General features: G+C 40.1%; 1 protein-coding gene across 5 annotated transcripts in view; it reads left to right on the forward strand.

Annotated features, from left to right (window-relative positions):
* LOC126281330 (phosphatidylinositol phosphatase PTPRQ-like) overlaps positions 1-26,376 on the forward strand; it is a 410,186-nt gene that overhangs the window by 193,360 nt on the left and 190,450 nt on the right. For 3 of the 5 annotated variants that reach the window (XM_049980188.1, XM_049980189.1, XM_049980190.1), the window contains one exon: positions 209-520. The exons of the other annotated variants lie outside the window; for them this stretch is intronic. In XM_049980188.1, the coding sequence (XP_049836145.1) occupies positions 209-520 (312 nt within the window). The remainder of the gene's footprint in view (positions 1-208; positions 521-26,376) is intronic. 5 annotated transcript variants of the gene reach the window in all.

Genomic DNA, 26,376 nt, shown 5'->3' on the forward strand with positions numbered 1-26,376 from the left:
CATTGTATGGCCTTTTAACTTTTTGATAGAATATTGTAGCTGTCTGATACAACAGATTGTTGAGTGTGGGTATGATTCACGTAGGAACCCGAGTCTCAGATCAGAAAAATGAGATGGATTTCTTTAACTTGATGTCACAAAAACATTGAATTTAGTACACATTGTGAGGTACACTTAAGATGCATCTAACAAAAATAAAAATTTTCAGTTCCAGATAGTCCAGTTAATGTTTCCATAAGAAATATTTTACCCAGGGAATTTACTGTTGTGTGGTATCCTCCTACCTGTATTAATGGAGAACTGAGGAACTATGTTGTTACTGTGGAATATATTTCTGAAAAGGAAATCAATTGCCAGCCCCCATCACATCACTATTGGAGCTCAGTGTTTGATGAAGATGTCACAGAATATACATTTCCTTATGGATGGCCTTTCTCTAAATATAATGTGAGTGTGATATCTGTGGCATCAGGTGGAAATAGTAGTTCATATCCACAGGAGGCTAAGACACTGGAAGACAGTGAGTTGATCTACTATCATAAATAATTTAACAGCTGCAACTAATAACCTAGGAAGTAATATAAAAACTTATATTTGCTTATTACATGTGTTGAAATGAATTTCATTACAAGTTGTTTGTAATGGTAAATGTGGAGTTACACATAATAATACAGGGTGTACATAAAGTTTGGAAACACTTTCAATCATTTATTGCACAAGAACAAAACATTGTACAGATGCTATACATATTGCATTTTGAAGAGAAACATTCGATATGCAAACCATGAGTGGCCTGGAAGACATCAATACAGTAATCGAATCATGGCATCGTCGACTGTGGCAGTCACTTCCCGTATTCTCTCCTGGAGCTTTGCTACATCATGTGGTAGAGGCGGTACATGTACCAGATCTTTAATGCATCCCCACAGAAAATAGTTACACAGAGTGAGTTCTGGTGACTGGAGAGGCCATTTCATGAAACAACTGACCCCTTCTGTAGCACGCCTGGTCCATTGATGTGGCAGCTCCGTGTTCAGGTACCCAAGAACTTCAGGATGAAAATGGGGTGGAGCCCCATCCTGCTGAAAGATGAACAGAGAGTCTGATTGCATTTGAGGCATCAGCCATTGCTGCAACATGTCCAAGTGACAATGATCTGGGCAAAGAAGAATGGCCCGTACAATTTTTGATGTGAAAAGGCACAAAAAACATTTACCTTTGGTAAATCATGCTCAAATTCAATGCATTCATGTGGATGGTTTGTACCCCAGATTCAGCAATTATGCCTCTTCACTTTTCCATTAGTGTGAAGAGTTGCTTCATCACTAAAAATTAAGCAATCAACAATGCCATCCCCACCCTCATTCAATTTCTGCAACTGCGAACAAAACTCAAAATGCTTGTCTTTGTCATCAACATTGAGCTTCTGCCCTAGCTCCATTTTCAATGGTTTCATAGACAGCTCCTGTCGCAGGACTTTCCACACTGTTGTTGAAGCCATTTTGAGTTCATGGGATGCATGATGCACCAATTTCTTTAGACTTGTTATGAATGTCTCTCATATGTGCTCCACATTCACTTCACTCACACTGGGACATCCACTTCTCTTTGCTGGGCACAGGCAACCTGTCATAACAAATTTGTTGTGCCTGTGGTAAATGGCTTTCCTTGTTGGTGGCTTCTTTCGGTACTTGGTTCTAAACTTATGTTCAACAGCTGTAGCACACTTGTTTTTGTCAAACTCCAAACCACAGAAAGCTCGATCTGCACATGAACTCACCATGTTTGTGACTAGCACTGAGTATTGACAAATTACCAAACTATGATGTGGTGGTATACATGAAAAAAACTTTCAGGGTTTCTCTTCAAAATGACATATGTATTATATCTGTATAATGTTTGGTTCTTGTGCAATAAATTATTGAATGTGTTCCCAGACTTTATGTGCACCCTGTATATATTTAGGTATGTGCTCAGAGAATGTGAGGTTTTCATAAACACCTAACTGTTTATTTAAACACAATTTCTGTAAGACACAGCATAACATGAATATAAGGTAAAATGCCAGCTGTGGAGCACAAAGTAAACAACACATGTAGAGTAAACATTATGTACAGAGCTTGTGAATATATTACAGCTGTTAAACAAAGTAAATGTGTTTGAGCATCCATACCCTCATGAGTTTGATACATTACAGTATTAAATTGCTACTCACCATAAAGGTAACCCATTGAGCTGCAGGCAGGTGCTACAAAAAGCCTGTAACAAATTATAGCTTCACTACATAAATACAAAATGTTAAACTTCATGTGAGAGTGTAATATGGCTTCCTTCCAATAAAATGCATCAAACTTTCATCATTGTACCTGTCTGCAACTCAACAGGTGATCTTTACAAGGAGTAGTAATCTATCCCTTGCCCAATATTGTTGATATTCCAACCTGGAGTTTCCATTGTTCAATACAGATTCACGTGTAATTGAGTAAGGTCTGAAATCTAAATGCCAAAAATGGTTTAGTCAAAATATCTGTCATCTGTTTCTCCGTGTCCACTTTTTATATACAGATATCATCAGCAGTAACTACTTCACAAGCAGAGAAATGTTTTATCCACATGTTTGAGGTCTACAATACATTACATAGTACTGGCTTCAATTAAATCTAGTGTTTACAAAGAAAAATAATAATTTTATTTAGTTACGTTTTTCATAGATTATGTTCATGATAAATGTTATGATGTGGGATGTGCCAACTGAACACATATAGAAAACATATTTTTAAAAAATCTACATGCTAACCATTCACAGTTGTTTTTCTGTTATAATGACTATTATTTGTAGTCAAGAACTCCATTGTTGTATAGAATGAGTTATAAGCAGAAACATCTTTACTCTATTTTTGAAAACACATCTGCTATCTGTCACACACTTTATTTTCATGGATAGATTGTCACAGTTTCATAGTTGTTTACTTCACTCCTTTTAGTACCAGAACCAGGATTATTAATGTATAATGCAGATCATTTTGTCTTCTAGTAATCTATTGGTGAATATTGGTGTTTCTCTCAAATTTAGGTGAATAACTGATGAGAAATTTTGTAAGTGAATAAATGTAATGCGAATCTGAGGTTAATAATAACAGTCGCTTAAATAGATGCTTAGTGAGATAGTTTGGTGAACCCCACACATAAATTTAGCTACTTTATTTTGTGCAATGATACTGTTAGCCTAAGAGATGTGTTATTCCAGAATATGTTCACATGACAACATTTGTACATACTTATATCTAAAAACAAAGTTGATGTGACTTACCAAATAAAAGCACTGGCAGGTCGATAGATACACAAACAAACACAGACATACACACAAAATTCAAGCTTTCATAACTAACAGTTGCTTCTTCAGGAAAGAGGGAAGGAGAGGGAAAGACGAAAGGATGTGGGTTTTAAGGGAGAGGGTAAGGAGTCATTCCAATCCCGAGAGCGGAAAGACTTAAAGACTTACCTTAGGGGGAAAAAAGGCTAAGAATATACTCGTGCACACACACACACACACACACACACACACACACACACACACACACACACACACACATATCCATCTGTACATATACAGACACAAGCATACATTTGTAAAGGCAAAGAGTTTGGGCAGAGATGTCAGTCGAGGCGGAAGTACACAGGCAAAGATGTAGTTGAAAGACAGGCGAGGTATGAATTGTGGCAACTTGAAATTAACAGAGGTTGAGGCCTGGCAGATAATGAGAAGAGAGGATATACTGAAGGGCAAGTTCTCATCTCCGGAGTTCTGACAGGTTGGTGTCAGTGGGAAGTATCCAGATAACCCGGACGGTGTAACACTGTGCCAAGATGTGCTGGCCGTGCACCAAGGCATGTTTAGCCACAGGGTGATCCTCATTACCATCAAACACTGTCTGCCTGTGTCCATTCATGTGAATGGACAGTTTGTTGCTGGTCATTCCCACATAGAAAGCTTCACAGTGAAGGCAGGTCAGTTGTATAAACCACGTGGGTGCTTTCACACGTGGTTCTGCCTTTGATTGTGTACACCTACCAGGTTACAGGACTGGAGTAGGTGGTGGTGGGAGGTTGCATGGGACAGGTTTTACACCGGGGCAGTTGCGAGGGTAGGAGCCAGAGGTTAGGGAAGGAGGTTTGGGGATTTCATAGGGATGAACTAAGAGGTTACGAAGGTTAGGTGGACAGCGGAAAGAAACTCTTGGTGGAGTGGGGAGGATTTCGTGAAGGATGGATCTCATTTCAGGGCAGGATTTGAGGAAGTCATATCCCTGCTGGAGAGCCACATTCAGACTCTGATCCAGTCCCGGAAAGTATTCTGTCACAAGTGGGGCACTTTTGTGGTTCGTCTGTGGGAGGTTCTGGGTTTGAGGGGATGAGGAAGTGGCTCTGGTTATTTGCTTCTGTACCAGGTCGGGAGAGTAGTTGCGGGATGCGAAAGCTGTTTTCAGGTTGTTGGTGTAATGGTTCAGTGATTCCTGACTAGAGCAGATTCGTTTGCCACGAAGACCTAGGCTGTAGGGAAGGGACCGTTTGATGTGTAATGGGTGGCAGCTGTCATAATGGAGGTACTGTTGCTTGTTGGTGGGTTTCATGTGGATGGACAAGTGAAACTGGCCATTGGACAGATGGAGGTTAACGTCAAGGAAAGTAGCATGGGATTTGGAGTAGGACCAGGTGAAACTGATGGAACCAAACGAGTTGAGGTTGGAGAGGAAATTCTGGAGTTCTTCTTTACTGTGAGTCCAGATCATGAAGATGTCATCAATAAATCTGTACCAAACTTTGGGTTGGCAGGCTTGGGTAACCAAGAAGGCTTCCTCTAAGCGATCCATGAATAGGTTGGCGTACGAGGGGGCCATCCTGGTACTCATGGCTGTTCCCTTTAATTGTTGGTATGTCTGGCCTTCAAAAGTGACGAAGTTGTGGGTCAGGATGAAGCTGGCTAAGGTGATGAGGAAAGAGGTTTTAGGTAGGGTGGCAGGTGATCGGCATGAAAGGAAGTGCTCCATCACAGCGAGGCCCTGGACCTGCGGAATATTTGTGTATAAGGAAGTGGCATCAATGGTTACAAGGTTGGTTTCTGGGGGTAACAGATTAGGTAAGGATTCCAGGCGTTCGAGAAAGTGGTTGGTGTCTTTGATGAAGCATGGGAGACTGCATGTAATGGGTTGAAGGTGTTGATCTACGTAGGCAGAGATACATTCTGTAGGGGCTTGGTAACCAGCTACAATGGGGCGGCCAGGATGTTTGGGTTTGTGAATTTTAGGAAGAAGGTAGAAGGTAGGGGTGTGGAGTGTTGGTGGGGTCAGGAGGTTGATGGAGTCAGGTGAAAGGTTTTGTAGGGGGCCTAAGGTTCTGAGCATCCCTTGAAGCTCCACCTGGACATCAGGAATGGGATTACCTTGGCGAACTTTGTATGTGGTGTTGTCTGAAAGCTGACACAGTCCTTCAGCCACGTACTCCCGATGATCAAGTACCACGGTCATGGAACCCTTGTCCGCCGGAAGAATGATGATGGATTGGTCAGCCTTCAGATCATGAATAGCTTGGTCTTCGGCTGTGGTGATGTTGGTAGTAGAAGGTTTGCGAGGCAAGGCTGGAAGTGAGAAATTCCTGGAAGGTTTGGAGAGGGTGTTTTTGAGGAAGAGGAGGTGGGTCCCGCTGTGATGGAGGACAGAACTGTTCCAGGCAGGGTTCAATTTGGATAGTGTCTTGGGGAGTTGGATCATTAGGAGTAGGATTAGGATATTTTTCTTCATGGCAAAGTGATATTTCCAGCAGGGAGTATGACTGTAGGGCAGTAAATCTTTGACGAGGGCTGTTTGGTTGAACCTGGAAGTGTGACTGAAGGTGAGGCCTTTGGAAAGGACGGTGGTTTCGGATTGGGAGAGAGGTTTGGAGGAAAGGTTAACTACTGAATTAGGGTGATGTGGTTCCAGATGGTGTTGATTGGAATTTTGAGGTTTTGGAGGGAGTGGAGCTGGAAGTGGTAGATTGAGTAGATGGGAGAGACTGGGATTGTGTGCAATGAGAGGAGGTTGAGGTTTGCTGGAAAGGTTGTGAAGGGTGATGGCATTGCCTTTCTGGAGGTGGGAAACCAGGAGATTGCATAGTTTTTTGAGGTGGAGGGTGGTATGCTGTTCTAATTTGCGGTTGGCCTGTAGGAGAATGCTCTGAACAGCCGGTGTGGATGTGGGAGAGGAAAGATTGAGGACTTTTATTAAGGATAGGAGTTGACGGGTGTGTTCATTGGCTGATTTGATGTGTAGGTGAAGAATTAGGTGGGTGAAGCCAATGGATTGTTCAGTTTGGAACTGGTATAGGGACTGATGGAAAGAAGGGCTGCAGCCAGAGATGGGAACTTTAAGTGTGAGGCCTTTGGGGGTAATGCCAAATGTCAGACAAGCCTGAGAAAATAAAATATGGGAGCATAATCTGGCTTGGGCGAAGGCATGTTTGCAGAGGGAATGTAAATAAAACTTAATGGGGGTCATTGCGGGGGTGTTGTGGGGGTGACATGGTATTAGAAGGTGGAAAGTGTAACATGAGGCAGAAATGAAAATGAAAGTAAAAAAATAAATGGGGAGAGATAAAGGTGAACTAGAAAGAAACAGGTTATCTGGTGTGAAAAAAGGCGTAAAAGTGTTTGCTGAAGCTTGGCTGATCATGTGGTGAACTTGGGTTGGTAGACAACAATGTGTATAAAGGTTAGGTGGTTGTGTTGCCACCAAAACACATTAAAGGGTGGAGAAATTAGGGAAAATTTCGAAAAAACTACGTATAAATGTATTAAAAGGAGTGGTTTTGTGGTGGCAGATTATGAAAATGAGGTTAACAATTGTCTGACGAAGAAATAAAACCTGTGGGAAGCAGCTAAAAGTGATCAGTGATGTGGGAAAAACGGAAATGGAAATAAAGTGCCAGCACTTTTGTTTGGTAAGTCACATCAACTTTGGTTTTAGATATATTTTTCCCACCTGGAATGTTTGCCTCTATTATATTCATCATTAATTTGTACATACTTACAAACATATATGCACTCATACATATTCTAAAGGCTAACGTAGTGTCAATGCAACCACTCTCTTTCATCATTGTTTCTTCATTTCAGTTCCATGTAAATGTCACATCCTGCCCTCTTCTTGATGCCTTCGATATACTTCTTCCTCAGCCTTCCTCTTCCTTTCTTTCCCATAACTTTTCCTTCGAAAATATTAATGACAGAAGCACTGTGTCTGATGATATGTCTAATGCTTTTCATTTTTTTTTACAAATATGGAAGGATAGATTGATACTCACAACAAAAATGAGACAGTGTTGCAAATAGGCATAATGAAAAAGAATGCTAGAAATATTTCAGACGAAGTCCTTCTTCAAAAGTAGAAAACATGTATGCATTCATACAGTAACAACCACCACCACCACCACCACTACTACTACTACTACTACTACTACTACTACTATTACTTATACATGCATGGCTGCTGTCTCTGGGCACCTAGGCCTGACTGCAACTACAATCTGACAAGAGCAGCAATCTATTTGGGTGGGTACTGGTGACAAGGAAGAGGCATGAAGTGGGGAGAGAGAGTTATAGCAGGGTTGGGGTTGGGAGAAGATGCTGGTTCTGCCAGTGGAAGCATGCAGGGATGTGATAGGGCAGTATAGGGCTCACTTACTTATTGATCAGTGCAACAGCCCTTGCTGAAACTGGGCCTCCTTTATCACCTGCCCCCTTTCATCTCTGTCCATTGCTTTTCTTCTCCACTCTCTGATTCTCATTGCTTTGAGATCCCCTTCCATATTTTCAGGCCATCTTTTCCTGGCTCTTCCTCTTTGCCTTCTCCCCTCAGGCTTACCTATAAATACTTTCTTAAAATTCCCTGTTTCTGGCATTGTCTGTGCATCATCAGCCCACATTATTCTTCCTTACTTAATTTTCACTACAATATTCATATGTCCAAAAAGTGTTTGAAGGTCTGCTTTTGTTTTTATTTTCCAGTTTTGCTGCTCCTTCAGTGCCCAAATATCTTTCTGAAAAATTAAAAGGTCTCTGAAATGAGAAATAACCTCTCTACTATCCTTCTCATGTCTCCCACTGTCTCCACTGCCACCCAACCCACAATATAGCCTTGCCAATCCCTATTTCACCCTTGCTCCAAACCCCTTGCCCCATGGCACCTAGATGCAAGGTCTGCCCATACATTGTCTCCTTATCACCTACCCCAGTCCTGTCACAGGCATCTCCTACTCTATCAAAGTTAGGGCCACCTGTGAAAGTGGCCATGCCTTCTGTCAACTAAGCTGCAGCCTCTTTCTGCAGGGGTACAATACCTTATTAGCTGTTTGTCCACATGAATGGCCCCTGCCAGACTGTGGGGAGGGGCAGTTGGACCACCCAGATGCTGAAAAGAACACCAACACAATGTGCTCGTCATTAATGACTGCTTCACTCCCTGTGCTATCTAGATTATTCCTACCTACACCTTGCTGCTTCTCCCCTTGTTGCCCTCCCCCTCCCTCCCCTTCACCTTCAGCACAGATTCATGATACTACATCTAGCAGCCCTGTCTCCCCTGCCATGTTTCCACTATGTCCCTGCACACACCCACAGACAGCACTAGCACCTTCCTCAACCTGTACCCTGCTATCCCTCCCCTTCTGCATCCCACATCTCAACCACTCAGCCCAAAAAATTGATGTTCATATTGAATACAATGACAGTCACACCTTAGTCTCCAGAGACAATGGCCATGTGTGAGAGGGTTATTGTTGTTTTGTTGTATGAAAGCTTATATATTTCTAGTATTCTGTTCATAGTGCCTATCTCCAACTCAGTACCTCCTCAATGTGGTGAGTATCAATCTATTCTTTTCACATCATTCTTATTCCATCCTGAAATTTCCATTGTTCAATAGGCTGATGTTTGTTATACTATTAATAATAATGCTTATGAATAACAAGGACAGAAGCTTTCTGTTTACAGTTAAATTAATATGTCACTTACATTTGTATTTACAAATTCATCCACAGTGTAGAAAGATATTTCTTTCAGCCAGCATTCTAATGCCTTTCTGAAATTAATAACTGTTTCATACTAATCTGTAATTATTTAATAATAAATTTTCTTTTGTGCAGAATGCTCTTTTTTAATTATGTTGTCATACTCCAGTGAGTGTTTAAGGGATTCTTCTTCCTAGTTCTGATTTTGTTGTAATATTCATTCTGAAGACTTTTTTTATAATCGTGCATGTTAATCTATCCCATACAGGCATTTTTATCTTGTGAAACTACTGTCCATTTGGACTTGCTTAATGTGTTCATGGCTAGGTCTCTTTGTACAGTTTTTATCCCCACACTTCATTCCTTTACCGAACTGGCTACTTTGGGATGTGTCCTGTCTACTGATTCCTTCCTTTGGTCAGCTTGTGCCATGAACTTCTTTTTTCTGCAATTCACTTCAGTGTCTCATTAGTTATTTGATTTACACATCCGATTTTCAGCATTGGATTTCAAAAACTTCAGTTCTCTTCTTATCTGACGTGCTTATTGATCATGATTCACTTGTGTACAAGGATACACTCCATACATATAGCTCCTAACATTTGAATATAAACACATCAATAAAAGTTTTGCATCACACCAGTTCCCAGAGGTCCTAAAGATAAATGTTGACTGTGGATATTGTATTGCAGACACACTTGCTTTGACTGTTCAAAGATGTCACCAGAGTGAACCAAAGCAATGTTGTTTGGACATGGAGGAGATACAGAGAGAGAAGGACTGTCAATGACATATCTTGCTCAGGTCGCCCAACAGCTACTACTGCAGTGGATGACCACTAGTTACGGATTATGGCTCAGAGGAAATATGACAGCAATGCCACCATGTTGAATAATTCTTTTCACACAGCCACACGATGTCATGTTATGACTCAAACTGTGTGTAATACGCTGTATGATGCGCAACTTCACTCTTCACATCCTTGGTGAGGTCTGTCTTTGCAACCACAACACCACACAGCATGGTACAGATGGGCCCAACAACATGCCAAATGGACTGCTCATGATTGGCATCATGTTCTCTTCACTGATGAGTGTTGCATATGCCTTCAACCAGACAATCGTCAGAGATGTGTTTGGAGGGAACCCAGTCACGCTGAACACCTTAAACATACAGTCCGCAAGTGCAGCATGATGGAGGCTCCCTGCTATTTTGGGGTGGCATTACATGGGGCCAATGTACACTGCTGGTGGTCGTGGAAGGCACCATGACAGCTTTATGATACATGAATGTCATCCTCCGACCGATAGTGGCGAGGCATTCGTCTTCATGGATGACAATTCATGCCCCCATCATGCACATCTTATGAATGACTTCTTTCAGGACAATGACATCACTTGACTAGAGTGGCCAGCATGTTCTCCATATATGCCTGGGGTAGATTGATAAGGGTTGTTTATGGACGACGTGCCCACGAGCCACTCTGAGGGATCTATACCAAATTGCTGTTGAGGAGTGGGACAATCTGGACCAATAGTGCCTTCATGAACTTGTGGATAGTATGCCATGATGAATACAGGCATGTGTCAATTCAAGAGGACATGCTGCTGTGTATTAGAAGTACTGGTGTGTACAACAATCTGGACCAGAACCTCTGAAGGTCTCCCAGTATGGTGGTACAACATGCAATGTGTAGTTTTCATGAGCAATAAAAAGGGAGGAAATGATGTTTATGTTGATGCAAAACTTTTTTGATGTGTATATATGCTAACAATTTCATTTGTTCAGAAATGCTTTTTTTGCTCTTACCAGTCTGCATTTTATATCTTTTCTTCTTTGGCCGTGGTCACTTACTTAACTGGCCAAATAGCTAAACTCATAGACAGCTTTTAATGTCTCAATTCCCAATCCAATTATTTCACAACGAACTGATTCAATTTGACTGCATTGTACCATGCTTGTTTTACCTTTGTCAATGGCCATCTTATGATCTCTACATCTATATGGACATCTATACTTTGCGAACTACCATGAGATGCATGGCACAGGGTATGTCCCATTGTATCAGTCATTAGAGTTTCTTCCCAGTCTGTTCATGTATGGAGTGCAGGAAGAATGATTGCTGGAATGCCTCTGTGGTGCAGTAATTATCCTAATCTTTCCTCACAATCCCCATGTGAGTGATACATAGGGGGTTGTAGCATAGTGATAGAGCCATCGTTTCATCATTTAAAGATGTTTCTTGAGCAAAATTCTAGACCTGATCACATGAGTGATTTGTAAGCAATCTTCTTAGATGACAGATAGCTCCTCCCCAGCATTCTACTAATAAACTGGGGTCTTCCCATCTACATTACCCACAAATGAGCCTATGTGATTATTCCATTTCATACCTCTACAAAATGTTGCACCCAGTTATTTGTATGAGTTGGCCATTTCATTCCAAGCTGCAGGACACTACATTTTTTTCATTTTGTAAAGTGCACAATTTTACATTTCTGAACATTTAAGTGAGCTGCCAAATTTTGCACCACTTTGATATCTTAGCAAGGTCTGACTAAATATTTATGTAGATTCTTTCAGATAACTCTTCATTACAGATAGTTGCATCATCTGCAAAAAGTATGAGGTTGCTATTAATATTGACTTCAAGGTCATTAAAATACAACATGGTCAGCCCCAACACACTTGTCTGGGGCACCCTTGAAGTTACTTCTACATCTGACAATGACTCTCTGTCCAAGACAACATGCTGCACCCTTGCTGTCGGACAGTCCTCAATCCAGTCAAAAATTTCTCTTGATATCCCATATTATCATATTTTGGACAATAAACATAGGTGTGGCACTGAGTCAAATGCTGTTTGGAAATCAAGAAATACTGCATCTACTTCACTGCCTTGATCAAAAGCTTTCCATATGTCATGTGAGAAAAGTGCAAGATGTGTTTCACGTGATTTATCTTTCAGAATCCATGATGGTTGGCATTGTGGAGGTCATTCTGTTTGAAATACCTCATTATGTTTGGGTTCAGAATATCTTCTAATATTCTACAAGAAATGAGTGTCAAGGATATTGCATGGTAGTTTTGTGGATCATCTCTACTAACCTTCTTGTAGATAGGATGTGATCTGTGATTTTTTCCTGCAAGAACAGGGTGCAGTTTTTTGTTCTGAGGGATCTTCAGTAGGCTGTACTTAGAAGATGGGCTAACTCAGCTGCAAATTCAGTGTAGAATCTAACAGAGATTCCATTGGGCTCTGGAGCTTTGTTCAGTTGTAATGATTTCTACTGTTTCTCAAAGACACTGGCACTAATACTTATTTCATTCATCTTTTCAGTGTTACAGGGATTAAATAGGGGCAATTGTCCTGGGTTTCCTTTTTTAAAGGAGCACCTGAAAATAGGGTTAAGCATTTCAGCTTTTGTTTTGCCACCCTAAATTCCAGTTCCTGGCTCAGTTGCTACGGACTGAATATTAACTTAGGTGTCACTAACAGCCTTTACATATGACCCAAATTTCTTTGTATTCTGTGAAATATCATTTGACAATATTGTGCTACAGTAATCACTGAAGGCATCACACATTGATCTCTTGACAGATAAATGCATTTCATTGGTTATCTCTCTATCCATAGCTCCACATTTTGTTTTACAACAATTTTGAGATAATCTCTCTTCTTTAGATGTTTCTTTAAAGTGACTGCATACTATGGAGGTTCCCTCCCATTATGAACTGCTCTACTGGGTACATATCTATGTAGTGCATGGTCAACTGTTCTTTTAAACTTGAGCCATAGTTCCTCTACATTCTCATGCCCTATGATGAAAGCTTCAAGCTTCTTATTGAGGTATGACACTATGGATTTTTGTGTAGTTTATTGAACATCTTTCTGCTAGTTGTGGTTGTCCTTTGTATATTCGTAATCATTGTTGTCACATTTGCATCATAGTCACTGATACCAGTTTCACTATGGGCATCCTCAAAGAGGTCAGATCTCTTTTTTACCATTAGATACAATATATTTTCATCATTAGTGGAGTTCATAACTGTCTGTTCTAGGCAGTTTTCAGAAAAGGTATTTATTAATGTTTCAAAGGATGTGTTATCACTCCCACCACTAACAAAACTGTAATTTCCAAATTAATTGTTGGATGATCAAAGTCTCAGACAATGATTATGATTGAGGAACTTATGTGCAAGTGAACTGAGGTTTTCTCTGAAGTTTTTTGTTACCTTAGGAAATGCATCTGTTGGGTGATGGAAAGACATAATATCATTTTATGCCCAAACCTGATACTGAGTCTTGCCCAAACAATCTAACACGCAGCGTCAATTGTTATCTTGGTGGATTTGAGCTTCTCATCTACTGTGACAAATACACCACCTCCATTACCCATTTGCCTATCCTTTCAATATACCCTCAAAATTTCCCCAAGAATTGCCACCTCTATCATTATCAGGTTTTAACCGGCTTTCTGTACCTAATATTATGTGAGCTTCACTGCCTTTTGGGAGTGCTTCAAATTCTGACACTTTCTTGCAAATGCTTTAGCAGTCAACCATTAGGATTTTAATACTCTCACCTGTGGGAGGCATTTCTTTCAATCTTACACTATTACTTTGGGTTTCCTATTGCTATCATTATCTGTATTGGATCGAAAGTCACCTTATCTAAGAAACCCTTGTGTGTACCCCACACACTGTCAGCTACATGAGTATCAGCCTTAGACATGTAGTGCACCCCTGACCCCTTTAGAGGGATCTTACAGATCTCAACACTATGGTGCAAGTCCAGGGAGCCACAGCCCAACTTGTCACAGAACTTTGAAGTCTCTGGTTCAGTCCTTCCACTTGACTCAGAACAAAGGGTTCATGATCAGTTCTAGGGATAACACTGCAGATTGTGAGCTTCATTGAAACTCCACCCACAATACTGGTCTTCTCAGCCTTCTCTGCTAGTCACTGGAATGACACAAGTATGACCTCAGAGCCCAGATGACAGGTGTTATTTGTTCCAATGTGCACCACAGTCTTCTTGGTTGCACTTTGTTCTCTCAATGGCTGCTGGAATAGTCTCTTCAACATGTTGAATGAAGCCTCCAGGCATACATACTGAGTGACCTGATGTCCTTCCCTGTTCCTTGCTGCCATTTCTCTAAGGAGTACAATCATTTGCCGTATGTTTGAATTGCTGATGATTAATAGACTCCTACCCTCTTGCATTTGTCTGCTCTTGACACCAAGCAGAACAGGTTTCTCCAAAACTGGCTCAGTTTCAGTTTCAGTTTCAGTGAAAGACAGCATCTCAAATTTGTTGGTTATGGGGATCAGTTAAACACCCTGAATCCCCCCTGGCCCCTTCCACCCTGTACAGAATGCCTAGATCTATTATTGACATGCACTCATAGTCAAGTGGATGAGTAACAACAGTTCCTTTACTTTCTGCAGAGAAGACAGGATCCACAGGAGAGGATGGTACTTGATGTACCTCTGGTAATGGTATCACACATATACAACTCTCAGGAGCAGTTTCAACACACCAATTTGCAGCATCTGTCAATTGTTTGACAGTAGTCAGTGTGATTTACAGCTGCTTATGAACATGAACCAACTCATCTCATGTTTGAGAATAGTGGGGCTCCATTTTGGCTGGTGCAATCTATTAGAGGGTAGTGAACAAATAATTGTAAATTAAGCCCTCTGATTATCTTTTAATCTTTTGAGCTAAAATGTGGCTAATTCCCTACAATAATTACAGCAAATACATGAAAAAAGATTTCTATTAAGGCAACACAAAAACCTGTGGTACAAATTATTAGTTTCCTAAAATGTTTTGAGGTTAATTGTCGTTGTTATAAATTATAGGGCCTCACCTCTTTGAGAGAAAGCTAGTTTCTACAGAATATGTTAATTAGAATATCTGCTACTCTAACTAAATCACAAACACTAGTTTACTAGAAGTTACTTCTAAATTATGCAAAGGAGAATGGTAGCTTCTGAAAGTTCTCAAAAATGTACTTTTATATGTGTTGACATACAATGAAATTTGGGGTTGATGTATTCTTTGGCAGTAACTGTGAGCCACAAATACTAATTTGCTATGAAACAAATTATGCATCCAAAACACTTGTAACATTAAGTTTTGTAAGTGGTCAAAATTTCCAAAAATAATACTTTTCTAAAGTAGTTATACAATGAGATCAGATAATTGTTGTTTGATACAATGATAGGCCTACTCTTCTCAAAAATTTTAAAGGAGCCCAATTAAGTGTGAGCCTAAAATTGATGAAAGCATTGTAAGTTTATTGCAGCACTTGGAAATGTTCAAAATTTCAATATATTTTACAACACAAACAGGTGTTGATAAACTCAATGAAATATTATGTGGAAGTGATATGCAAATCTAAAACTTAGATCACCACACGAATCTTGTACATGCTGTCTCACACAAAGGAAATTATTGAATTCAGCTTTCATATATATATATATATATATATATATATATATATATATATATATATATATATATAAAACAGAAAGAAACTTCCACATGGGAAAAATATATTAAAAACAAAGATTCCAAGACTTACCAAGCGGGAAAGCGCCGGCAGACAGGCACATGAACAAAACACACAAACACACACACAGAATTACGAGCTTTCGCAACATATGTCTGCTTGTGTCTGTGTATGTGCAGATGGATATGTGTGTGTGTGTGTGTGTGCGAGTGTACACCTGTCCTTTTTTTTTCCCCTAAGGGAAGTCTTTCCGCTCCCGGGATTGGAATGACTCCTTACCCTCTCCCTTAAAACCCACATCCTTTCATTTTTCCCTCTCCTTCCTTCCTTCCTGACGAAGCAACTGCCAGTTGCGAAAGCTCGTAATTCTGTGTGTGTGTTTGTGTGTTTTGTTCATGTGCCTGTCTGCCGGCGCTTTCCCGCTTGTGTATATATATATATATATATATATAGAGAGAGAGAGAGAGAGAGAGAGAGAGAGAGAGAGAGAGAGAAAGAAAGAAACTTCCACATGGGAAAAATATATTAAAAACAAAGATTCCAAGACTTACCAAGCGGGAAAGCGCCGGCAGACAGGCACATGAACAAAACACACAAACACACACACAGAATTACTAGCTTTCGCAACCGATGGTTGCTTCTTCAGGAAGGAGAGGGCAAGACGAAAGGATGTGGGTTTTAAGGGAGAGGGTAAGGAGTCATTCCAATCCCGGGAGCGGAAAGACTTCCCTTAGGGGGAAAAAAAAGGACAGGTGTACACTTGCGCGCACACACACACACACACACACACACACACACACACACACACACACATATCCATCCGCACATACACAGACACAAGCAGACATATTTAAAGGCAAAGAGTAAGGGCCTGGCCCATCTGACTGGTTAGCCTGCTAGTTTGTTATAAATATCGCACAATGATATCTCCAATGGTGAGATGACAACATCTTTATTTATTCATTCGGCAATTAATACAGGACATCTTTTAGACACAATATACATCAAGGCAATACTCATGCAAAAACAAGTAAGTGACTTATTGACTGGTTACTAAAGAACTAATTATAAAAAAAGGTTCTTTAGAATTAACATGGAGAAAACAAGAACATGAAAAAAACTATAAGCTAAGAATAAATGGCATGGATAATGGACACAACACAGCACTCCTGGCAGCTGGTGTGGAACTAATTTAGCCATGAAAAATAAAATACTTGTGCTGTGACTCAAGGGTGATGCACTCATGAACCAAACTGCACTGCATTGCACTGCTAATTGTGGTACAAGAGTCCCCTCGGCTGGAGCGGAGTTCCATCCAGGAAGCACACCGTGAAGTGGACACGCCAACCAGACCTCATGGTGCACTGCTCCCCTAGAGCTCTGGTATGTTGATCCCCTGGAGCTGACGTCCTTGTCAGTGATGGTGCTGGAGCTGGTGTTGCCAGACCAAGTTTTTGGCAAAGCTGTGTTCGCTGAGTCTCAGTGGGGGTGTGGCTCATTGAAGATGTAGACTGATTTGACCCTGTTAATTGTAACAGTGGCTCGTTTTCCATTCACAAGAGTATCTCTCCTACTGATAATTTGATGTGGCTCAGTGTAAGGTGCCTGAAGGGTCACCTGATGCCATCAGTTCATAACATAAGGTGAGTGCATGTCCTGATGTCTTTGTGTACAAAGGTGGCAACAGTTCCATGCCTAGACGGTTGTGGAGGTCGGATTTTTCTGAGATGATGATGAAGGCGACTGACGAAGGTAGACAGGTTTATATCAGGCTGTGGAGTCATGTCTACAAATCTGCCAGGCAGTTGTAACAACTCTCCATACACTAATTCTGCAGAGGAACTGTCTATATCTGGCTTGTATGAGTTTCGTAGGCCAAGCAAGACCATCGGGAGAGCCTCTGTTCATCCTCCACCATGGCACCTCAGGACTGCTTTCAAAGTGTGGCGACAATGCTATACCATGCAGTTACTGGCCAGGTGGTAGCTGGTTGTGTTGTGGTGGCTCATCCCACAGAACACCGTTAGCTTTGCAAACAAAGAAGATTCAAATTGTTTACCATGATCTGTGGTGATGTGGAAAGGACAGCCAAATCATGATGCTCAGCTTAACATGAAGACACACACACCAAGGTTCTGCCAAGACATTGTCCACTGGGGCCGCTTTGGCCAACAGGTGAATGGTTGGTCATTATCAGCAAATATCAATGGACATTTGAAGGTGGAAATGGTCCCATGATGTTGATGTGTACATGCGTAAAATGGGTGGTGGCTTCAGGAATGTTTACAATAGGTGTGTGCACGTGCTAGCCAACCTTATTGTGCTGACACTGTACACAACATCGGGTCCACTCATGACAGTCTTTCTTCATCCCTGGTCATACAAAGTGATCTGAGATTAGGTATACTGTAATTCATGCTCCAGAATGGCACAGTTTATTCAAAGATGTAAAAGTATTTTTCCTGAATTTTGTAGGTAAAAAACAGTCATGGTTTGGCTGCGGCCACATCACAGTATGACTTGATGTCTTTGCCAGGAACGTTGGCTGCAGATCCAAAGTAGACTTTTTTTCCTGAAACAGCTGTTGTAGTTCCAGGTCTATAAGTTGTGCTTCTGGGAGTTCCATGTAGTGTATGGTGGAGATGCTGCTGACACAGGAGAGACAATCTGCTACTACTTTCTCGATCTCAGATTTATGCTGGATGTTCATGCTGAACTGCATGATGTACAGTAATTGGTTGTGCTGCTCTTGCTGAACAGTTAATATTGTTCTATTGAAAGCCATATGTCAGCGGGTTATGATATGGGAATATGGTGAACTCACAGGCCTCCAGCTGAGGACAGAAGTATTTGATTGGCTCGTATATCGCTAACAGTTCTCACTCATAGGTGCTCCACTTACATTGAGATTGTAACAGTTCCTTTGCAAGGAAGGCTAGAGGTTGCCACACACCATTGTTGTATTATTGCAACACTGCACCCGCAGCTGTCTGGCTTGCATCCATAACCAATGCAAATGGTGCACTTGACTCAGGATGTGCCAGCAATGCAGTGTCTGCTGTTGCTTGTTTTGCCAGTTCAAATGCAGCTGTCACATGGCATGTCCACTGTATTGCTGCATTCCCTTTGCATTTTTGGCCTGCCAGCACAGTTGTAAAGGGTTCCTGAATATCTGCTGCGTGAGGTAAATGTCTGCCATAAAAATTACATATCCCCAAAAATCGTCACAGCTCCTTCATTGTGGATGGCTGTGAGATCTGTAGGATGGCTTCCACTTTGTCAGGTAATGGTAGTGAACCAGACAGAGAGATTCAGTGGCCAGCGAAATCTACTTGTGTTTGACTAAAATACATTTTTCTGTGTTGAGAATGACACCTTATTCATCTAGCCATTTAAAAACTTGTATAAGATGCTGGTGATGTTCTTCTGGCAAGATTGAAAATACCAATATGTTTTCAAGGTAGGCAAAACAGAATGGCAGACCTTGCAACACTGAGTCAATAAATCTCTGCCATGTCTGCACAGCGTTTCTGGGCCTGAAAGTCATGAATGGCATAATTATGGCCATCTTCAGGATGTCAACTTTGGTGATGGGTATCTGCATATATGCCTTCACACAGTGCAACACACTGTACAGGTGGACACTACTTAGAGCATAGTTATAATTGTGGAGCAATGAAACAGGGTAATGAATGGACAGTGTAAGGGAGTTAAGTGCTCTATAGTCCCTGCACGGACGCCATGCACCACACTTCTTAGGCATGAGATGTAGAGGTGATGACCAAGAGCTACTGGATGGTCACATGATACCCTCTTGAATCATATTGTCAAACTCGACCTTGGCAATAGCTAATCAATCCGGGGCTAACTGTCAAGGTGTACAGAATAATGGCAGCCCCTCGGTGGTCTTTAAATATTGCACTGTGTTATGCTTCACTACCTTAGGCATACCTGGAGGTTTTGTCAGCACTGGAAAATCCCAAAGTAAGGTGGCATTCTCGCTGTCTACTATTTCAATCAGCTTGGTGGATTAGATGGTTGTGTGGCGCCCGAATCCTCCAGCTGTCAGTCCAGTGGTTTGCTTGACCAGGCATGTGTTGGCAGTGTCAGGTAGGAGGTTGTAATTTGCCAGGAAGTCCACTCCTGTTATTGCCTTGGTGATGTTGGTGATTGCGAAATTCCATGAAAACACTCGGTGCAGGCCTAAAATTAGTTCAAAATGATGTATACCATACATCACAATAGAAGAATTGTTTGCAGCAGCTAGACAGAATTATGTATGCAGCCTACATCAGTGTAACATTGTTCATGGGAAAATACACAGATCAGAGCCAGTGTCAATGAAATTTTTCTTGCCTGTGCACTGGTCACTCACAAACAGATGCTGTGTTGCAGATGGGCAATCAGATGAAGTGTCTACACCCAGTCACTGCTGGCATTTGTGTATGTGCAGGGTTCAGTACAGCGACGAGCTTGATCACCAAATCTTCTATGATACCACCATATCCCCTGCTGCATTTCAGCCACAGGCACAGAGGAGGCAGTTGATGATCTGCTGCGTGAGCACTTCTGGTATCTCAGTCAGCCGCAATCATGTTGGTGTTACACTGAGACATTAATTAGCTAATCTGTTGTGTCAACATATTGACCTTTGCCATCAGAGTATCATAGTCGGCGTGCAAAACTGTGGCTGACATGCTCACGCATTGCACAGTTGCTATGTTAATTGGTGCAGGTGAGATAGCATCCTGTACCTTGTCTTCTAGTTCCACCACCATGTCTAAAGGGGTTTCTGATTGCAATGCTGTTATTGCTTTGATGGCTGGCAGCAACCGATTGCTCCAGATGGTTCTCAGCAGGCTGTTAGACACAGTACCAGCATCAGTCTTACTTTGCGGGTGCCAAAAGTACTGTCACGGTTTATGATCTCTGATGTCCTCCTGCACCAGAACTTAGCAGCTGTTCCGGAGTAAAAGAAACTAGCTTCAGCTTTCGCAAACCATAACACTGGATTGTGAAGCCAAAAGGGTGGTAGTTTAATGACAAGTCTGGACACAGCAGGGACAGTTGTGATCAGATTTTCCATCAGCTTACTGTATCACTTTCTTTTGTGCATCAGGCAGGTGATAATTCATGTTGCGGTCACCAGTTTGGCCATAGGGCTAGGTTGTCTTCCATTCAACCAGTTAGCCAGCTAGTTTGTGATAAATAACACACAACAATGTCTGCAATGCTGGGATGACAAGATCTTTATTTGTTTGTTTGACAGTTAATACAGGACATCTTTCAGGCACAGCACATGTCAAGACAAGACTCACACAAAAATGAATAAGTGACTTATTAACTGATTACTAAAGAACTAAGTAGAAAAAACATTCTTTAGAATTAACATGGAGAAAAACAAGTACATGGAAAAAACTATATACTAAAAATAAATGGCACAGAGTAATGGACATAACACAGTGTTCCTGGTGGCTGGTGTGGAACTAATTTATCTGTGCAAAATAAAATACTTGTGGTGTGACACATGGGTGATGCACCTGTGAACCAAACTGCACTGCGCTCCACTGCATTGCATTATGCTGTGCTGCTAATTGTGATTGCTACATATGTGGCAATGTGTGACTGATGTAAATATCATGAAATTTTTATGTTCTTTATGTCTCTTAGTTTTATGCATAAATAATTGCACCAATAACATGTAAAATGTTTGAAGATGAACACATTCAAATACAAGCCAGTGCCAGTCTGGCAATTTCTCTGGTCTATGGCAAGTGGATTCCTGGCTATACAACAGCGAATATCTGTACTTACGGCATGTTCATCCCAACTGACACTGGCATGCAGAAGGGTATGCAATATGTATAGACTCAGAACAGTGAATATTTTGTTATTAACAAAGATATTTTGCAGGAAGTATTGACTCACAGATAATACATGCAACAGATGTTTTTTTTTTTCCCAGCCAAAGAAAAACCCCCTAAAAATTTGAACTGTTTAGTTGCACAAATCATATGCCAGTTCTGTGAAATTAAAACATAGGTTTTGTTGAACTGTGTGTTAGAAACTGTAAAAACTGAGTCTTACTGTGATTTAGCATTAGTTTATTTTCTACAAGCCATGTACTTTGGTCATGTACTGCACTATTTAAAACTGAACCAGTGTTGCAAACAACATCCTTTACTACCAACCTAATGTCATTAGCAAAAAGAAATATTTTAGAGTTACCCATAATACTAGAGGGCATATCATTTATATAAATAAGGAAAAGGAGTGGCCCCAACACTGATCACTGGGGCATACCCCACATGACAGTCCCCCATTCAGACCACACATCACAGCAGTTATCAACATTGCGTATAATGAGCTTTTGCTGCCTATTGCTAAAGTAAGAGGTGAACCAGTTGTGAACTACTCCCTGTATTCCATAATGCTCCAACTTATGGAGCAATATTTTGTGATCAACACAATCAAATGCCCTAGTTAAATAAAAAAAAATATGCTAAGAATTCAAATCCTTTTGTTTAGCTCATCCAGTACCTCACACAAAAAAGAGAATATAGCATTTTCAGTTGTTAAATGACTTCTAAAGCCAAAATATACATTTGATAGCAAATCGTGTGAAATAAAATGATTAATTGTCTTTACATACACAGCCTTTTCAATAACTTTAGCAAACACTGAATGGCATAGAAATTTGTCTGTATAACAGAGGAGTGTTTCAGATATCAATCTCAGAAAGGCATTTGCCAAGAAAGTTATATGATTTCCTATAGAATCTAAATTTTTATTTAATTCACCAGCAATGCTCAGAAAATGATTTTTAAATACAGTACATATATCTGATTTATCAGTAACAGAAATATTTTTACTGCGAACTGACTTTATATTGTCGACCTTGTGCTGCTGATGAGACACTTACTTCACAACTGACCATATGGTTTTAATTTATCCTGTGAGTTAGCTATTCCACTTGCATACCACATATTCTTTACCTTCCAGTTTGTGACAACCTCAATTTTTTGGTTTGTCTTAATTATGATTGTTTATTTCTTTTTGGATAAATTATATTTTAATAGTGCCAGTGTCTTTGTTATTCCATATTGCTTAAGTTTATTTACAAGAATATTACACAATACTGTGTCAAAGGCTTTTATCAAATCAGTGACCCATATGCTGCCTTTGTTCAGATTATTTTAAGACAGATAAAACAATAACCTGAACTAATATAAACTCATAGACCTTCGCAGGCAGAATCAAGCTGGATAAAATCATTTTAGGTAATCAGAATACTAGCATTTTAGTTATCTTAGTGCTTCATAATGATGTGACTTTAACTTAAAATGATATTATTGAAATTTCCAGCACTGATTTTTTTATGGGTTGACCATCACAAAATCCATATTGGGTCTGGTGAAAGACATTACAGCTCTCAAACCAGGGATTTAGTCATTCCTTCATGATCATCACATTGAGTTTAGAAAGTATTGCTAATACAGGTATAGGTTTATAATTTTATGCTGATTCTGTATCAGCCTTTTTATACTCCAATGTAACAACAGTTTCTTTAAGCAGTCAGTAAATGTACTTTCCTGAAACATCAAGTTTATAAGGTAGCATAGGAGATGACTTATTACATCAATAATTTGTTTTAAAATACAGTTGGATAGCCCATAGTAGTCTTCAGTTCTTGAGTCTCTGACTTTTGCTGCTACATGTACTGTGTATCCTTTTGTCTACCCAGTGCATATTTGTGTTTTGTTCTGTTCATATTCTTGTTATTTTGAATTGTCTCTCTTGTCATATTTGCAATTTATCTACTGACATTCTCTTGAAGGAATTAACTGTATTTTTGTTTAATTCAGTGTTATCAATCATTGACCTGATATTGCTTGCTGAGACAGAGGGTTACTTTCCATTGTACACATTATTAGGGATTTCAAGCATTCTGTTCACATATGGATTTTGGAGGAAGTGTGATTGCTCAAACGTCTCTGTTTACAGTGTAATTAGTCTAAACTTGTCTTTTTGAACCCTATGGGAGTGATATGTGGGTAGGGGGAGGGGGGGGGGGGTAATATATTCCTAGATTCATCACTTCAAGTTGGTGCTAGAAACTTTATGGGCAGGTTTTCATGTGGCAGTTTACTTCCATCTTCAAATGTCTGCCAGTTCTGTTCTTTCAACTTCTTCATGATGCTCTCGCACGGGTTGAACAAATTTATGAGCATTAATGCTGCCCTTCTTTGTATCCATTCAATACTCTCTGTTAGTTCTATTTAGTATGGATCCCATACACTTGAGCAGCGTTCTAGGTTGGGTTATATGAGTGTTTTGTATTCAGTATTCTTTGTAGACTGAGTAAATTTCCCTAGTATTTACCAATGAAATGCAGTTTGCTGCCTGCTTTACTTATGACTTAGACTTTCTGAACATTCAATTTGATATCCCTCCAAACTATTACACACAGGTATTTGTATGAGTTGAGCAATTCCAGCTGTATCTCATTGATATTGTATACATTGGATTTTTCATTTTGTGATGTGCACAATTTTCCATTTCTGAACATTTAAAACAAGTTGCAAAACTTTAAACCCTTTTGAATTCTTATCTAGATCTGACTGAATATTTGCTCAGATTTTTTCAGACAGTACTTCTTTATAGATCACTGCTTTGCCTGCAAAAAGACTGAGATTTCTATTAATATTGTCAGCAAGATCATTTATATACAAGACAAACATCGAGGGGACCAACGCAGTTCCCTGGTACACACTCAAAGCTACTTCTACATTTGTTGATAACTCTCTGTTGAAGGTAACTTACTGCATACTCCTCACCAAAATATCCTCAGCCCATTCATAAGTTTTGTTTCATATTCTATGCAATAATGTTTTTGATAGCAAACATTCATTTGGTACTGAGTCAATTGCTCTTCAGAAACCAAAGAATACTGGGCTGCCATGATTCAAAGTCATATGAGAGAAGTAAAAGTTGGGAAACACATCATCTGTTTTTTAATCCACAGGGGTTAGCATGGAGGAAGTCATGCTGTTCAAGACACCACATTATGTTTGAGCATATGACTAGAGTTTATTTTAGTTTTTGAAAGATCTTTCAACAATATACTGCTATGATAGTAACTGAAGGCTTCACTCATTGCTCTCTTGACAACCAAATGCATTTCATTCAACATCTCTTTACCTATAGCCCTCTGATCTGTTTTACATCACTTATGCAATAGTCTCTATTTCTTTATGTGTACTACAACAGTGGTTGTGTCCTTCATGTCACATAAAGTTGTACTCCTAATGTCAACAATAACAGTCCTGTAATCAGCAAAACATATACTGTCAAATGGAGAGCCACCTGCAAGATGACACATGTTATGCTAGCAATTATGTAAACACTGTTTGGCCTTCTACATTGGCATGTCTACCACCAAATTATTGATTAGGATGAACGGGCATAGGCAGAGGGTGTATACTGTCAACTCAAAATAGCCTGTTGCAGAGCATGCCCCACAACATGACATTTGTGACGTTGGAACCTGTTTCACCACACATGCCATCTGGATTCTTTCCCCAGACATCAGTTTCTCAGAACTCTGCTGGTGGGAACTAGCACTACAATATGTCCTTGATTCACACCACCCACTGGGACTTAATTTATGTTAATTTCTTCTGGCTCAGCAGTTCTTCACTACAACTACTCTTTGCTTCACTCTGTTCTAGTTTTCTTCATCTTTCATTGTCTTTCCCGTCTATTTTTCTCTGCCCCCTCCCACCTTTATAATGTAAAATGCACTTAGCTTTTCACTATTATTAACTATTATTATTCACTATTATTAACTGTTTAAGCAGTAATTTCTGTCTGCATATTACTCTGTCTTCCACTTTTAAGCTCTCAGGTTTTCAAATCTTGTCCGATGCATTCTCCAACAATCAGTCTTTCCTTGTCATTCCATACGGTAAGTCTCCCCTGACCCACAGTTCTGGGTGCCTTTCCTGAAATTACCCCCTTTCTGAGACCTGTCAATGCCTTTTCCTTCATCCTTTTCCCTCCCCTTTTAACTCTTCTGCCTGAAGAAGGAGCCACTGGCTCTGAAAGTTTTCCAATTACAACAGTCTTTTATATGTGTGTTCTGCCACACCTTGTTGAGTTGATTTTTTATCTATGCAATTAAATAATTAAGTTGTCCTGTGGATGGTCAACTATTCTTGTAAACTTAAGCCATAGCTTCTCTACATGCTCCTGTCTTGAACTAAAAGTTTCAAGTTTCTCATTGAGATATGAAACTACAGTGTCTTATTTTGTTTACTGAATGTATAAATCTTTCTACTTATTTCAGTTGCTCTTTGTACTTTGATAATCATCATTGCTATAACTGCCTCATTGTCACTGACACCAGTTTTGATACGGACATCCTCAATGAGGTCATCTCCATTTGTTACCATTAAATCTAATGTATGTCCACCATCAGTGGGGTTCTGAACTATCTGCTCTAGGTTTTTCCCAGTGAAGACATTTAGTAACATTTCATGGGATGTCTTGTCACAGCCATCAACAACAAGACTATAATTATTGCAATTCACTTTTGGATAATTAAAATCTCCTTTGAAGATTACAGTATGATTGAGGAATGTATATGCTAGTGAACTGAGGTTTTCTATAATTTTTTTTTCATAAGGAAGTAAGTCTGGTGCTTGATAGAACAGTCCAGTTATAATTTTTTGCCCACACCTGATACTGAGTCATGGCCAAACAATCATATATGCAGTACATCACCTCCATTTCCTATTAACCTATCATTTCA

The sequence above is a fragment of the Schistocerca gregaria genome, chromosome 7 (genome assembly GCF_023897955.1).
Source record: "Schistocerca gregaria isolate iqSchGreg1 chromosome 7, iqSchGreg1.2, whole genome shotgun sequence".
Classification (NCBI taxonomy): domain Eukaryota; kingdom Metazoa; phylum Arthropoda; class Insecta; order Orthoptera; family Acrididae; genus Schistocerca; species Schistocerca gregaria.